The 17,884-nt window shown below is 44.2% G+C and overlaps 1 protein-coding gene across 1 annotated transcript; it reads left to right on the top strand.

Moving 5' to 3' along the window:
- The first annotated feature begins 3,436 nt into the window (after positions 1 to 3,436).
- Positions 3,437 to 6,138, top strand: LOC124283601 (toll-like receptor 13). The gene has a single exon (XM_046719590.1). It carries the CDS (start codon positions 3,543 to 3,545, stop codon positions 4,911 to 4,913), a length of 1,371 nt encoding a protein of 456 aa, XP_046575546.1. The 5' UTR covers positions 3,437 to 3,542; the 3' UTR covers positions 4,914 to 6,138.
- Positions 6,139 to 17,884: the final 11,746 nt, after the last annotated feature.

The raw sequence follows: 17,884 nt of genomic DNA, 5'->3' as shown, positions 1-17,884 counted from the left end.
ACACGTGAGCAGATGGAAGTAAATGTCCCTCGAGAATATCTGTGTACCGCTCACTGTTCATATTCCCTTTAAATACACAGAGGGCCTTTGCCCCTAACACAGATATGCCACCCCACACGTTAAATTTCGGACTGTACTTCAGGGGGCTGATACAAAGGTTTTTCAGTTTGTTTGGTCCAGAATTTCAGTGTATTAGGAAACAGCCACACAGAACTTTCATCTGAGAAAATCACACTGTCCCAATTAAAATTTCTATGCTGTAAGCACCAGTTCAACCTTCGCTCCTTTTGTTCAGGTTTCATGATCGGTGATGGAATTCCTCGACTTTTCTGCCAACCCATTACATGCAGCTCAGTTCTAATTGTCTCCTTACAGACAGCCACAGTTCCTCTATCAATCATGTCCAGCCTTAAGTTTTCTAAACTCCTTCGGGTTTTTTTAGAAACAAGAATACCAAACCGCCTCCTGTCACCGACAGTCAATTTTCTGGGCCTACCTGCGCCTCCCTGGTGCTCAATGCCATATCCATTTGCAATATTTTTCTTGAAATCACTGATCACTTTAGCTGATCTGATGTCCTTGTTATAATACTCTAAAATCAACTTCCTCTTCTCTAAATCATCCATAATGAGGATCACTGAAAATGTCGTCTGCTAGCAAGTAAAGAAAGGGGGATAACTCTTCACAAACTAATGAACAAGGATTAACGGAGTTGTCTCTCTTGAATGAAACTAAGCACTTGATAGATGGTCAAGGTTGTTTAAACTAGAAATCCAATTAAACATATTCCTAATATTCTCAATAATTTCTGGTCATACTATGAGTAGGAACCGCCGGAGAAAACAAGGTATACCATTGAGGTTCTTGAGAGGCATTATGGATGCCCGAGAGGCATTAACTTCTTCTTCATTGCATACACGTTCAGGGCTTTTCCTTGCCCCTTCATCAGGTATACCCTTGAAAAAGCAATTTAACCCTAAAATTACAGACGTTATCTGAACATTTATCCAGGTGAAAACAAAGCAAACACTGAAAACTAAAGGTTAATAGTACAACAATGAGTGAGTGAATTTAGGTTTACGCCGCACTCAGCATTATCCAGCTTTATAGCGGTGGTCTGTAAATAGTCGAGTCTGGACCAGACAATCCAGTGATCAACAGCATTAGCATTGATCTCCGCAATTGGGAACCGATAACGTGTCAACCAAGTCAGCGAGCCTGACCACCCGATCTCTTTAGTCGCCTCTTACGACAAGCATGGGTTACTGAAGATCACTATTCCAACCCGGACTTTCACGGGTATATACAGCAAATATGCTTATATCAAATACCATCCCCGTCGGAAAACCATATTTTGTTTTGTTTCTTAGCCAGCATCGAACATTGGCATATGCCGCGCAATTTGCATTGTAGTGAGGCCTTTGTCCTTGTTTTGTTTGTTTGTTGTTTAACGCAACACTCAACAATATTCCAGTTAAATGCCAGCGGTCTGTAAACAATCGAGTCTGGACCAGACTATCCAGTGATCAACATCATGAGCATCGATCTACGCAATTGGGATACGATGACATGTGTCGGCCAAGTCAGCGAGCCTAACCACCCAATCCACTTACGACAAGCATGGGTTACTGAAAACCAATTCTAACCCCGATCGGTACAGGTCCAGAAGGAAGTAAACCTAAGGCTTGTTTCAGGGTTCCTGCACATTTTGTTGTTTAACGCCACACTCAACGATTTTCCAACTATACGAGGCGGTCCGAGAATCATAGTACAGTGGACTCCATCTAAACCGACACCCCTCTAATCCGCCATTCCCTGTAAACCGATATATTTATTTGGTCCCGAATTTGCCCCCATATGGTATCATATAAGAAACTCCCTCTAATCCAACATCCCTCTAATCCAAATTCCTACACTCAAATCCGGTCCCAAAACATGTTTTGGTGCAAATTGACTCGAAACCGACATTGTAATTTCACAAGAGATTGCATCAGCCAACACATAGTGTGTATTTACCAATCAACACGCATGGGCGAGAGGTGACCTGGCAAGGTGTAATAGGATTACCTGTTAATTTCTTACTAATTACTTGTTCAATGGATTCATAGATTGGTGAAATCACATATTATGATTCATTGACATCATCTAGCATGAGTATTGCCACTACCAACACGTATTATAGTATAATAAGAGGTCACGGTCGGTTACTGCACTACAAGTGCCACAAAAGTAGACTACAAGTGCACTACAAGTGAACGACATGTGCACTTAAGGGTAAAGTGGCTACCCCGCCTCCTAAGAGAGTAAGGACTGAGTAAACTCTAGAGATCAACAGGAATTGTTTCAGGACTAATTTTGGATTCAGTTTCTAAAAGCTCCCTGTAAACCGACATCCCTCTATACCGACATTTTTCATCGGTCCGGAGCGATGACGGTTTACAGGGAGTCCACTGTATCTGGACCAGACCATGGTTGCCATCTTGAACATCGGTATAGACAATCTAGTCTGACACGAAATGTACACGCTTTCTCAATCATCCCAGACAATATTAAACACAACGTTCCCTTGTTGTTCATTGAATAAATGGCACCGAAAATAAACACTGTCAGTGATTGTTATACATAGTATTCAGGTGAAAGTCATCTATTTTAATAATTTCCCTCTTTCCAAAAGTGTAGAAAATAGATGAAACATGGTTTTCCTTCAGAAAGACAAGAGATTGTGAATGAGTAGATTCCATATGCCATGAATGGTCAGTATGCAAAATTTTTTTTACATGTGTTCATCCACATACGTACATCAAATCGTTCCATTTTCTTTGCAGTGGCGACGTTCTAAGCATGGAGAGGTTCTGTGTTATTATATTTATTATCCTTACACTGGCTTGTACAGTACATGGTGGAATAAGGAAAAGATGCTTCTCGTACTGCAACTGCAGTCCTCCTCTAATGCAGTGCCGTGGCAAACCGGCCGGTATTCCAAAAGCTTTTCCCAAACGTTACAATGGTCGAACTTGCTCGCATAGATCTAGGATACCTCACCAGGAACATGATGGCTAACTTAACATACTGCCACCTCAAATCCCTTACAGTGGACAGAAATAACATCACTGGAATAGCATCAGATGCATTCGAGGACCTAACCTTTCTCCAGTTACTGAAATGGCAACAGCCAAGCTTCCTTCTGAAAGACATTATATCAGCACTGCAAAATATCCACAGTGATCTACAGAGCCTCACGCTCTATGCGGACAGTGGAATCAACAAGACCCTTGACGCTGAAGTATTCCAACACCTTACATCACTTTGCAAATTGACGCTTTTTGTTACGGGAATGGAAGTTTTCAACGCTACTCCTTTATCACATGTCCAAAACCTGTCACGATTAGAACTATCTCAACATTCTCTTCGTTCATTTATCGTGGAAAACCCGTTGCAAAATCTATCGTCCCTGATACTGAAAGGAAATAGTCTTGTCGGGAGTTCCTTCCCTATGTGCAGAAGGTGGCTTGACTTTAACTCCTAGGTTAATAAGGTTGGATATGCGGAACAATAACATCAGAAGATTGGACCTGTCCCCTCTCGCATGTCTGCCGAACCTACAGAACTTGTTGCTTTCAAAGAATAGAATTGAACATTTGCCACACAACGCCTTTGTCAACCTTCCCAAATTACAAAGTTTACACATGTCCGACCTCTGGGCTTTGAAATCAGTTCGAGAATTTGCATTCAATTCCACAAGCTTGTATAAACTGGTCTATTCCAACAACCCATCATTTACAGGTGATCGCACTATTCAGGGAACCTTTTTTAAATTCACTCCCAATCTCGGTATTCTCCACCTCGACAGGACGAATCTACATATCTTTGGGGATAAGTTGAGATTATTTCTTCAAAACCTGAAAAATATTGAGTATCTCTACATGCAATCTACTGGACTCACCGAATTACCCTGCAATGTGTTTAGTCAACTGAAAAAATTACGCAAGTTAGACTTAATGGGTAATAACTTACCGAACCTAACCAGTGGTGCGTTTTCAAATGTTACAAGTATACAAAACCTTAACCTGGCTTCGTGTAATATAAAAATCATAAAGGAGGACACGTTTCCTCTAAACTTCCGTCTCAGTGTAAAAGAGATCAGTCTGAGAAACAACCACTTCACTTGCACTTGTGACCTGCTGTGGTTTAGGACCTGGATGAAGGAGATCATTGCCAATAAAAGCATAAAGTTTACAAATTATCCGTGGGGATACGATTGTACGTTGCCGCAAGGAAAACGTATCAGGCTTGAGAATTATAATCCTACTGAACAATCGTGCGCCCTGACAAAGTTGTACACTGTTATTATGACCTCTGTGCTGTCTGTGTGTTTGACGTTAACAGTTGCAGTGCTGGTGGGTTATCGCTACCGCTGGTATCTTCTTTACTGGATTTCACTCCTTCGACGAAAACAGCAACGTCAACAGCAACGTCCTTCAGAAAACATGAAATATGACGCTTTCGTTTCATACAGCAATTCCGATGGAGACTGGGTCTACGACGAGCTTCTGAACTTCCTGGAAGGTGAGGTTGGGCTACGACTGTGTGATCACAGCAGAGACTTCGAAGCCGGTAGATTTATTATAGACAATGTGTTTGATGCCATGGAGACCAGCAGGAAAACCATCCTGGTAATCTCTAACGAATATATGAAGAGCGCCTGGTGTCAGTTGGAGCTTCAGTTAACCCTCAGCTCCCATCTGAAGCAGAATGTCGAAATTGTTGTGGTCCTTCTCGAGCATATCCAGACATGTCAAGTGACATCGCCACTACGTGCTCTGATGATGTCAACAACATACATCGAATGGGCAGATGATGAGGAGGCCAAGGCTCTGTTTAGACAGAGAATCAAACAGTCCATTGCCCAATAAATATGTATACAAATACCTATATACCAGTATTTCCATTGAGTAAATGACATAGTCTTTAAATTAATTCCAGGACGAAACCGATCTAATCAAAGACAAAACAAACTTGCTACTGATACGACGGAACAGACTTTCTTGATGTTGTCAATAGGATACAAAGATACGCCACCACAACCACCCAAGACGCTCTACCGTCCACCACGTCACTTACCATGAAAAGTCAAATTCTTTAATACCGCATAAATTCACTCCTATTCTCAAGACAATTTCATATTCGACGAATCACACCCCTAATCAAAGTTCAAATGTCAGTTTAGTTCATTCCATCCCATTCTTCCGCCAAGGCATCGACAAGTCCATTGAGAGTGGTCGGTGGTTGTTGACGAAGAGGTACGCACAGTCCAAGAATATCCACGATACATTCGATTGGTGACAAGTCTGGACTGAATGCTGGTGATAGATGTGCAGGATGTTGCCATGGAGGTACTGCCTATTGATCAAGGTGTCACAGTCACAGTGATCCCACCCCACACCATTACTGAGCCACCCCTAAAATGATCAATCTGTCAAAGGCATGAAAACGTTCATTCCGTCTCTGCGACTCTCTGTTGTGCTTGTCAACGAAGTCCAAAGTTAACCTTGACCAACGTTTTCGTTCAGCGGCCCTTGACACCAACGACTCATTGCTGTTATGTGACAGTCCTTTATTCATGGGAAAATATGTGAAATATTTTTAGCTGAATAGCTCTGACACCTCTAGCTCTGTGAAGCTTAAAATGCAATTTGAGTAAATTGTCGGTATTGTGATTGTAATCTGCTTGTTACGGACTCTGAAATGCTAATAGCCTGTGCCACAATGATCTGTCTTGTTCTAACTTCCAACATGCCAGTTGCACGTAGCCCTTCCTGACGTGGCTTACGCCTCATGTCAAAATGTGTCTAATTTTGTTTAAAATAATATCTGAAGATCTTTCAGTCAGGTTTTTAACACTGAAATGTACAGCAACACAGACCAAATTCACTGTATATTTCCTGACGTTGCCTTTACCACAGTTGCATCCTTCCTTGTTTATTATTGCCTTTGTTGTTGTGTAATATTTTGTATGATCCTGTTTCTCAAAAAGTCATGCACTTACACTAGTCCACCTCTTAACTGAGTGGACCAAGTGCATTATTTTTATGTTTTCATTTTTGCATCGTTTCTGTAATAAATGCCACATTTTATTTAGATTGTTTATAGTTTTGAGTATAAACAAAGAAGAATCAGAGATTTTATTCTGAATGACCACCTTCCTGCCCTGACACACTCTTTAACTACTAGGCTACCCCACTGCCCCTCATTATCATTGGTATTTGGCATCTCATTTTATGAAATAATGAACACTATGAACATTGAAATCCTCTAAGCACACTTTGCCTCATGATTGAAACAAGAAAACAGGACACAGAAAGTTAACATAAAATATCATTTACTGATTACACAACAAGTTTGATAAAGCTTCATAAAACACAATGTAAAGATAGATACAAAACCTTGAGACTCCTGATTATCTTTGGTATGAACTTTAACCAAGCAGGGACTATTTTAAGGATTATTGTTGATACCAACAGTTGACACAGAAACAAAACATTTTGATGTATGCCTTAGTGAGCAATATTCCAGCTACATATACATCATCATGGTTGCTGAGAGCCATGTCTGGACCAGACAAACCAGTGGTCGATATTGTGAGCAATGTGCAACGCTTCAGGGTACCATCAAAATCAGTAGCTTCAATTGATTTTCTGACACCAGGGTCACATATTTTCTGATTTGTAGGTTGGTTGGTTGGTAGGTTGTTTGATGCCACACTCAGCAGTATTCTAGCTATATGGCAGCAGCCTGTAAGTAATCGTGTCTGGACCAGACAACCCAGTAATCAACAGCATGAGCATCGATCTATGCAACTGGGATATGATGACATGTGTCAATCAAGTCAGTGAGCCACCCAATTGACCACCCAATCCTGTAAGTCACCTCTTACAACAAGCATGAGTTACTGAAGGCCAATTCTAACCCGGATCTTCAAGGGTCCTGATTTGTAGGGGCTTAGCACAGCACTAAAGAAATACCATACTGTATATCCATCTGAAGTGACCTTGCTCTCTAAAGAAACTAGCTCTTGTACAAAATATATCGATACTGAAACCTAAAAGTATGTGCGATCACATCTATTTATTACTACCTGATAATGAATTATGATAATCAGGTTGGTATGGTCAAATAGGATGTTCAAACTGTTGACAATGTACATAAAAAAATGCACTGGTCCAAACACATCAAGGTAGGCTCGTCACTCTTTTTTCCTCAGTGTACTGGCCCTAAAGACAGCCACACTACTTATATATACTGAGAGAAATAAATAAAGGAACACAGGAAACTCCAAAGCATTCCTTTAATATTTTCCAGTTTTCATCACCAGCTTTAAATAGCACTATTGGAGGAAATCTGAGAATAAATAAAGGAACACTGCCATGAAGTGGTGTTCCCTTATTTGTTCCCTTCAGTATATTTCTGTAATGAAACTAACTACAGAGTACCATATACCAAAAATGGCATTAAATGTAAACATTGCAAGAAACAATTTTATTCTGAAAATTTGAATAAATGTACATACGTAAAATAATTAAAGGCAACATGATCCATCTTCAGCCAAACTTACACAAGAAATGTTCTAGTTATGTTCTAAAATATCACAGTGTGACAAGTGAATTTATTATCAGTTACTTTTGTTTACTGAGAATTTGAGTATAAAAATTGCAGCCCAAAGAAACTTATTACCAATTTAAGTTACAATGCTGCAAACACAACGCTGGCTAATATTATTCTTAACATGGGACATTTTCACTACGCATGCATCCCTTCACAAACAAAACTGCACTGAATTGGTCTTCCTATGAATAATAAACAATATGAAATTAATCATAAATTACACGATGCAATATCATATTCAGCCTATCTAAATTTAATCTAATGAAATATACATATTAATCATAACTGTACAATTTTGATGAATTTTTTGACATTTTTAATAAAATAAATATGTATCAATAACAAGAATATATTCTTCAAGAAGTCCTGAAAATAGGACGATATAAGGAACAAACTGGTCAATATCATATATAAAAAACAGTCAGTCTCAACAAAAGGATGAGGGGGTTCATTTAAAATTACAGACCTCAAAGAATGAAAATTGGTGAAGCATCAAAGCCCATAAGTGTGTAGCTTGGCTTGTACTCCAGAAATATCATAGGACGGCTGGGTGGGTACATAAAATGGGGTTTTGGGGGGTAAGTTTACATTTTTGGCCAATAAAATCATAAGGATTTTATTTTTTGAGCGGGGAAAATTAATTTTTATTTTTTTCTTATTCTTAAAGAAATTCGACCGGTGGATCCGTAAAACAAGAAATAAAATTGGTCTGGCCTTAGACTGTTTTTTGCCCCATATACACTTCATAAATTGCCAAAAGTAACATACTATGAGTATTTAGAAGGAATATTACTTTGACTGGTGATTTTATTTTGTATTTTTTTTAGCTCCTGCCTTTACTTTTTTCTGAGGAGAAAAATCCATAAGACAAGAAATAAAATTGGTCTGGCCTTATGATGCCTGAATAGAAAAACTTTAAATCCAAACAGAAAGAGTGACTGAGTGGGAATCACTGTTGGGAACATAAAAACAATTATCACAGTAGGGGAGAACAGAAATAGGGTTAACATTGCGTACACAAGTAAAGAATCAAAGAAGGGTTTTTTAGTATGACAAGTAAACATTTCACTGGGCCACACACCACAGACAGGGAGACTTCATGTCTACAAAAGAAAAGAATCTGATTTGTAAAATAACAGCCATGAAAATATATACTGAGTCAAAAAAGAAACTTCACAAAATGTAATTTGAAAAATAATGAATAATTTTTCTCTGATGATACATCTATGTATCCAAAATGGGATCCCTATCTTTCGACTCTAGAAAAACGTTACCAAAACCCACTCAAACCCATCCATTCGTCATGCAAATGACGTTAGTGCCAAATCAGGTTTTGCACGTGCAGTCGATTATGTGATCTTCGCATCGAAGTTTTCTTCATATGCACGTGTTTGCATTGGCCTCAAGAATTGAAAAAACACTTTTAAACCACAGTTCTAACGGTACTTGAAATGCCACGATTGTCAAATGTGCAACGTGAACGTGCCGTTGACATGTTGCAAGCGGGAAGATCAGTTATTGACATCGCAAGAGCAATGGGATGCAGCCGTCGTACTGTGTATGACTTGCGAGGTCAGTGGCACCACTTCTGATCGCCCAAGGTCGGGTCGTCCATGTGTGACATCACGAGCAAAAGACCGTCAAATCGTCCAATGTCACCTACGTGACAGATTCCTGCCGGCTACACAAACCAGGGCTGAGATGTTTAGAGGTCGACTGTCCTCACAGACCATTCGAAATCGGTTGCCGGCTGCCAATCTCCATTATCGACGTCCATATGGTGAGCCAATATTGACGCCATTTCATCAACGTCAACGTCTGCTGTGGGCCCAACGTCGCCACCGATAGAGAGACTGGAATTGAGTCGTCTTTAGCGATGAATCCAGGTCTACCCTCAGATTCGCGGACGGCAGGCATAGAGTCTGGAGACGACATCGTGAACGGTATGCCCAATGTTGTGTACAGGAAGTCGATAGATTCGGGGGCGGAAGTTGCATGGTGTGGGGTGCTTTCTGTGGGAACAACCGTTCCCGACTTTTGGTCATCCGTGGAAACCTCACAGCTGCTGCTTACCACGACCAGGTGCTCACCCCTGAACTCGTTCCTTTCATGGCAGCTCATGGCCCAGGTCTACAGTTCCAGCATGATATTGCTCGGCCGCATACCGCGATGTTGACACGAAATATTCCTTCAAAACGCTGGAATCAACGTCATGGACTGGCCATCGAGGTCCCCTGACCTTAATCCAATAGAGCACGTTTGGGATGCACTTGGGAGAAGGCTTCGTGGTCTTAGGAACCAACCTCAGAATTTGCAGGAACTTGGCGCTGCCTTGCAAGAGCAACGGCGCAGAATCCCCAACCACGTGTTCACAAGCATCAGGCAGTCGATGAGGAGATGGTGTTTGGCAGTGGTGAATGCACGGGCCGGCCATACACGATATTGAACTGAGAAATTTCGCATTTTTATTCTTGTGACTTGACATTCTGTATACCCATGTTTTGGAACGGCGGTGTATATTGAAAATATATTTATGAATATTAACATAATAATCCTGAAATTATTAGTTTGTAAATATTATTTATATTTCTATATCATATTTGGGAAATAAAACTTGTTTTCTCCCTGCAACATATTCATAATTAGCACACTAAGAAAATTGGTATGACTACATATCTAATTTTCAGATATATCAATCACATTTATAGATGTTTCACAGATATCAGCAGTGCATAATCTCTAGATGTTCTTGTTGAAACTTATTAAAATCTAAATATTTTAGATATTTAAATACTTACCTTACCATAGGTCTTATGCATATTACCTCAAGCTCCGCTTAAAGAGATCAGACAGTCGTTGATTTGCCATTCTCTAGAATGGCTACCTCATGTATCGACGAGTGTACAGGAATGGAAGTGACGTGATCTCCCCTCCCGCGCAAGCGCGGTCCATCCAAAATCACTTTTACTGACCAGGTCCGAAGAGCCCAGCGAGGGAAGGAGCATCCAGCGTTGGGAGGGAGTTACCGCCCCATGGTAAGGTAAGTATTTAAATATCTAAAATATTTAGATGTTAATAAATTTTTAACTTACCTTACCATAGGTCTTATGCATATGGATTCGACAGTAGGACGGCGGTGTCGGGCTCCAGAGGACCATCCCATGAAAAAACCACATGCCAAGGGAAAACCAGAAGAAACTACTGAATCGGCAGGCTGTCGCAGGAGGCGCCTGGAACAGGAGACAGATAGTAACTAAAGGCAACCCTAAGGAAAACAAATACACCCAGGGTGTAAGTTAACCTGAAGACCAGAAGGTAAGAAGAAGTAGTTACCTAATGGGCGGTAGGACGGGTGAGTTGCTGAGCAACCACCAGCGGACCAAACGATTGAAGACCTTCCACGTCCTCGACGGCCAAATCCCGCAGGTAATGACTAGCGAAGACAGTAGAGGACTTCCAGAAACATCCCTCCATGATGGCTGGAACGGTGCAGTTTCTGTGGAGAGCCATGGTGGATGCCAGGGCCCTAATCTCGTGCGGATTATTGGCTGTAGGATGAGGCAGATCTTGCGCATCGTAGGCGGCCAGGATGGTAGTACGGAGCCAGAGCGCAATAGTATTCCTATTAACTTCACCTTTGGCCACAGAAGAAAACGGGATGCCTCCTGGAAGATGACTTGGCAATATACATCTTAAGTGCCCTCACCGGACATAGCAGCTGTTCCTCAGCGTCGTGAGGTCCTAGAATGGAAGACAATGGAGGGATGGAGAATATCCTATCCGGTTGTCCTGGCAGCTGGTTCTTAGCCACGAAATCCCAAAGCAGTCCCAGATGAACAAGACCATGCCGTGACTGCTCAAAACGCACCCTGGTGACATCCAATGCGTGGATCTCACTAACCCTAGCCAGGGCCAAGGGCCAAGAGAAAAGCTGTCTTCCTGGAGAGGTTCTCAAATGAAGCAGTGTCCAAGGGCTCGAAAGGAAGACCTCTCAGATGCCGGAGAACGACATTAAGGTCCCAAGCAGGAGGACGTAGCTTTGCCTTCTGGTCCTCCAGCTTAAACGACGATGAGCTCCGACACCTTGGAAATCTTTTTGTCGCACCTGACCGTCAGAACGCAGTTCAGAGCCGATAAATAAGTACCTATAGTGTTGCCCCTGAGACGCCGGGACTTCCGAAGGAAAAGAAGGAACTCTGCTATAAACTGAGGAGAAGCTTTCAACGGGTCCTTGGACTTCTGTGCACAAAACTTCTCAAAAGAAACCCACTTATCATCATAGAGTGATCTTGTGGAGACTCGATGAGCACGAGCAATAACCTTGGCTACACCCGTGGAGAAGCCCTTGGCCTTCATCGCCTTTTGCAGATGATCCAACCGCACAGATGAAAATGAGTCGGATCGGGATGCCACTGTCGACTGTGCGGATGCCTGAGCAGGTGAGGCCTGTCTGGTAACTGTTGCGGACTTCTTTCGGCGAGACCGCGCAGATCTGGGAACCAGGTTCTGGTTGGCCACCAAGGGGCGACCAAAAGCAGACGAATCGTCTCTGTCCGCTTGACCTTTGCTATCACCGCTGGCAACAGAACTGGTGGTGGAAAGGCGTACACGTCCAGACCCTCCCACGACAAGGACATGGTGTCGACTGCCCATGCCGCCGGATCTGGAATCAGAGACACGTACAACGGAAGCTGTTTGTTGAACCGAGTCGCAAACAGGTCGATCAGAGGGCGACCGTGAATGTGACATAGAAGTTTGAAAGCTTCTGGATGTAGCATCCACTCTGTTGGAGACAGTTTGCCCGGCCTTGAGAGAGCGTCAGGACGTTCTTGCACCCTGGGATGTGTCGGGGTCTGGCGCTGATGCCATTGTTGTCCAGGAGACTGGCCAGCTGGAAAGTCTGCTCCAACAACTGCTTGGACCTGGTCGTTCCCTGATTGTGAATCAACCACACCACCGTAGAATTGTCCGACGCTATCAGGAGCCTGGTGTTCCGCAACAGAGGCACCCAGTGTCGAACCGCTAAAATGACTGCTTGCAGCTCCAAGTTGTTGATGTGCCATCCTAGCTCGGCGGCAGACCACAGCCCGAAGGTGGTCTGGTCGTTGAGGTGTGCACCCCAACCCTGAAGAGACACATCTACGAACAGTTCGTGATCGTGAACAAACTCTGTCAAGGAGACTCCTGCGCAGATGTTCGACTCGACAGTCCACAAACGGAGGTAAGCGTGGAGATGCAGAGGCAGAAGGAACCTCAACTGAAGGTCGTCCGCCTGGATGTAAGGCAACAGGAAGCGCTGTAATGGCCAAAGCATCAAACGACCTCTAAGCGTCAAGTACTGGGCTGAGGTGAGGAGACCTAAGAGGGACTGCCACTCCCTGAGCGCTAGCGGCTGAGATAGACCTCGGCTGGCGAAACTGACAATCTTTCTCCAGCGATCCAGCGGAATCCTGACAAGGTCACAATGAGTCAGGAATAAGCCTCCTATGAACGTCAGTTCCTGGGACGGCTCGAGGTGGGATTTGTCTATGTTGATAATCCATCCCAGTTGCTTCAAGAGACGAATGGCAAAGTGCATCTGTTTGCGAAGCAACTGAGGGTCGAGGTGGTTCATGAGACAGTCGTCTATATAAGGGTCGAAGTCGATGCCCCTGAGATGGAGGAACCGGGTGATCGGCGAGGTAATCCGAGTAAAAAGCCACGGGGCCGTGGAAATTCCAAACGGAAGCACTTTCCACTGGTAGTGGGACCCGTTGAAAAGAACCCTCAGGTACTTCCTGTGATGATGGTAAATGGGCACATGCAGGTAGGCATCCTGAAGGTCGAGGCTGGCCAACCAGACCCTGGGCGCAAGCTTGGCTCGTAGCTGTTCCAGGGACACCATGCGGAAGTGAGGCGGTTCCGAAAGATAAAGGTGGTTGAAAACTGCCATGTTGTGAATCATGTGTAGTTTCACTGAGTCCTTCTTGGGAACCAGGAAGATGGGTGAGTAGAACCCCGGGGACTGTTGGGGGTCTAGCACTGTCTCTATAGCTTGTTTGCGTAGCAGAGTGTGAATGTTGTCTGCTAGCAGTAACTGTTGGTCTGGAGCATACACACGTGACTGGGGCGTTGTAGTCAGAGGCCGCGACACGGCGATTGGCAGCTTGTAGAATGTTGGTCACAAACGGGTCTTCCAGGATTGTCCAGTTTGGCCAGAAGATCCCCAGTCTCCCGCCAAACTTCAGCGACCGGAGTAAGGGCGCTTCTCCCTACCCCTGCCGGGCGTCGAAGGGGGGTCCCGGGGACGGTCCTGCTGACGGCGCTGAAAAACAGGTTCGGATCTGCCATGGCCACGTCCTCTGCCAGAGGCGTCGCAGACGGAGTCTCTTCTCGGGACGTAACAGGGCTTCCCTCTACCCCTTGTAGACGATCTGCCTAGAAAGGCCGAACTCAAGGCTTCGAACGTGAGACAAAGAAACCTCAGTATTGGTAAGCTCCGCATGTTCCTTATAAACCTCCGGAATCCTGTCATCAAAGAGGAAACGAGACGCAAAAGGGGCTCTTAACAGCTTCCTTTTAAACTCTTCCTGCCAAGAACAGGGCTCAAGGAATCCCATCCGCCGAACAACAGTCGTCATGGCCAAAGCCGTCCGGAGGTGTGCCAGCAAATCATGTAACACCTCATCCTGCCATTGAAACAGGGTGGTAAGATGTTCTAACCTTGACGCGTTGTCTTCCATCGAATCCCAAGCTGCAGCCGAAGTTGCCGAGGCCAACGCTGAAACAGGCTTCAACATCCGCTTGAGCTCTGCATCAATAGCCAACATCTTGGAGTCCTGCACTTGGTAAGATGACTGTGGGGAACCCGATAAGCGCTTGAGGGATTCATCATGAGCCGCGCCTCCATCAGCGAAATCCAAGCTATGTATCTTGTAGTCCCCTTTGCGCGACTTAGGAGCCTTAATAGTAGTATTGAGAGACAACGTAGCAAAGTCAGCGTCCAAAGAAGCCACAGCATCGGCCACCATCAGGTGAGGCGGGAGCAGTAACTCAGAAGACCGAATAGCTCTCGGGTCGGCCGATCCTGAAGAGGGAGAAGGACAATCCGGCAGTCTGTCGGCAATCCAGTCGAACACAGCAGAGAGGGGGGGGGGTAAGTGCCCCCATCATCCTCCTCTTGCAACATCTCCTCGTTATAATCGGGAGAAAAATAGCGCTCCTCAGTGTCCTCCCAGGACACAGTAGGTGCATTAAACTGTTGACCAGAAGCAGCAGGCGTTGGGCGCTCAGATGACAACTGAGAAGCAGCACTCAAAGTAACTGTAGGGGAACGTGGTCGTTGGCGGCGAGCGGCGAACAGGAGGTGACCTTGAACGGGACCGACGGTATCGCCTCCCACGTATCGGTGACCGTGAACGCCTCTCCCTATCATTGGAACGTCCGGGAGAGCGAGACCTTGATTCAGACCGACGACGGCGATGAGAAGTATCAGAACTATGACGAGGACTCCTAGACCGATGATGCTGACGAGGAGACCTGGAACGAGATCGCCGAGAACGACGGGAGCGCTCAGCGTCCTGACGTCGGGAACGCTCTTCCAGTAACTGACGCTGTAAATCCTCCTCTCTAGACACAGTAGCCTTCCTGGGCATACGGTAGTCTGCAAAAGGTGTCGGAGTTGGCGCTGGCGCTAGCGTCGGCGTCAACATGGCGTCGGCATAGGCATAGGCATAGGCGTCAGCATGGGACTCGGCATAGGCGTCGGCATAGGCGCTGGTTGATGCAACAAGCCAGCAACAGTAGAATCAAGTGCCACAGGCGTCGGCGCAGGGACAATGCTAGGCAACGGCGCTGGAACGGTGCTAGCTTGGACTCCAACAGCTGCAGGCAAGAGGAGCGTCCGAAGCAGCTTCTGTACCTCCGGATGAGACAAGGCGTCCGGCTGAGATAAGTCAACAAAGGCGTCAGACGGGCGCTTGGCTTCAGGCGTCAGCAAACGCGGCGCAGGGGTAGACGGCTGATCTATCAAAGGAGAGGAGCGTCCGACCGGCGTTCGAGGAAGAGAAGACCGGGAGTCCACAGAAGAAACAGGAGAAGACATCTTCCTCTTCCATTGTGACAAGCGTTTTTCTTCTTGGCGCTGATGTAAGCCTTGAAATCTGCAACGGGCAGCGGCGTACAAAAATGACAGCGCTCGGCAAGGGAACAGGCAACTGTAGCACAGTCTGGGCACCAGGGGTGGGGATCCTTGGCAGACTTCTGCACTCTGCAGATGCAACAAAACTGCCGGGTCATGCACACAAAAAGCTGTAACACACAAAAAACATGAAACGTAATCACCCAGAAACAAAATACAAAATACTCGGAACGTGGGAACACACCCCACACCGAAGTGAAAAACGTAAACACGAGGCAGCCAGGTAAGTGAAGTTTACTTTAAATTATGTTCTTCACCCACACAGAGAAGAAAATAAGATAGAAAAGCATACATACCAACAACTTTAATATCTGAAAAAATTAGTAAGTGGAAAAACTTAGCGAAATCAAAAACGTCTGACATGCAAGACGCTTGAAGTAAAAGTGATTTTGGATGGACCGCGCTTGCGCGGGAGGGGAGATCACGTCACTTCCATTCCTGTACACTCGTCGATACACGAGGTAGCCATTCTAGAGAATGGCGAATCAACGACTGTCTGATCTCTTTAAGCAGAGCTTGAGGTAATATGCATAAGACCTATGGTAAGGTAAGTTAAAAATTAATACTATAGAGAGAGTATTTCTAACAATAAATTCTCCTGTACACACCATGCAATAACATTACATGCCAATACGTAAAAGGCAACTATGCTTGTCGTAAGCGGCGACTAACGGGATCGGGTGGTCAGGCTTGCTGACTTGGTTGACACATGTCATCGGTTCCCAATTGCGCAGATCAATGCGCATGTTGTTGATCACTGGATTGTCTGGTCCAGACTTGATCATTTACAGACCGCCATATAGCTGGAATATTGCTGAGTGCGGCGTAAAACTAAACTCACTCACTCACTCACATACCAATAGGCCAACAACAAACATCAAATGAATATTGGCCTGGTTGCAGTGCCTTGCCTTGCTTTGAATAAGTCCTCCAAAACTTCTGAGTTCACATTTAAACTGAATTCTGTTTCCTTCTCGAGACCATGAATATTCTGTATTAGTCTTCAACTTCTTCAACCCTTTAGCCTGCTCGATGAATACTTCTCTCAAATGAGATATCTTTTCGTCACAAACAGCTTCAAAATCTCGTTGATTGTCGAGCATTTTCAAAATGGCGTCAAGTTTTGCTGCGGTTGAATTTTCAGACATGATTGCTGTGTAATGATATTAACACTGCCATGGTGATTAGCAAGAGAGGAGACCTACTGTCACTCACCCCTATATATACCCCTAATTCACCCGGAGTAATTACCTCCCTTTACTATTGCATACCACTACGGAGAAAGTAGTTTCTCTCTCTTATTCACAATGCATTCAACCAAGAGAAACATCATTAGCTACAGCAAAAAAGTAATGTCTTGTGACCTGTATAATCTCCAGGAAACACTGCAGTTCATCAATATTGCCATGCATCTCTACAGTTGTAGGAGGTAACAACAAATAAGTATCATGACCCACTGGCCACTGTCAATACATTACTGGTGAGTATACACACTTCAATACATGTACATATGTCCAATTTCTGATATAATCACTACTTGCAATCAACAAATCGCAAAAAGGCAAGGACAGACGGTTTATTGTTACCGGTAAATGCCACACTCAGCAATATTCCAGCTATATGGCGGCAGTCTGTAAATAATCGAGTCTGTACCAGACAATCCAGTGATCAACAGCACGAGCATCAATCTACGCAAAATTGGATACGGTGATGTGTCAGCCAAGTCCCATTAGTTGCCTCTTACAACAAGCATGGGTTGCTGAAGACCAATTGAATCCTGGATCTTCACAGATCTGATTCTCTGTCACACTTTAATACACATGCCCAATTTGTGACATAATCACTACTTTCAAAAGCCAAGACAGAGAAACTTGCATGTTGAACCCTGCTTCAGGTTAATTGATGAAAACATGGTTCTAGTATCGTTTTCATCTTGAATCATAAACCGTATGACACATAAAAAATGTAGGTCAATTTCACAATTTCTGGGTATTCTGGATAAGGTGAAAAATTCTGTTGATATCACCTGCAATACTGTGAAAA

Source organism: Haliotis rubra, unplaced genomic scaffold (genome assembly GCF_003918875.1).
Source record: "Haliotis rubra isolate DU_JTF1 unplaced genomic scaffold, ASM391887v1 Scf318, whole genome shotgun sequence".
Classification (NCBI taxonomy): Eukaryota; Metazoa; Mollusca; class Gastropoda; order Lepetellida; family Haliotidae; genus Haliotis; species Haliotis rubra.
Note: the sequence above shows the minus strand (reverse complement) of the source record. Positions and strands in the feature narration are given on the sequence as shown.

Excerpts from the sequence above, each read along its gene's own strand:
- LOC124283601 (XM_046719590.1), top strand. The coding sequence starts at position 3,543 with ATGCGGAACAATAACATCAGAAGATTGGACCTGTCCCCTCTCGCATGT.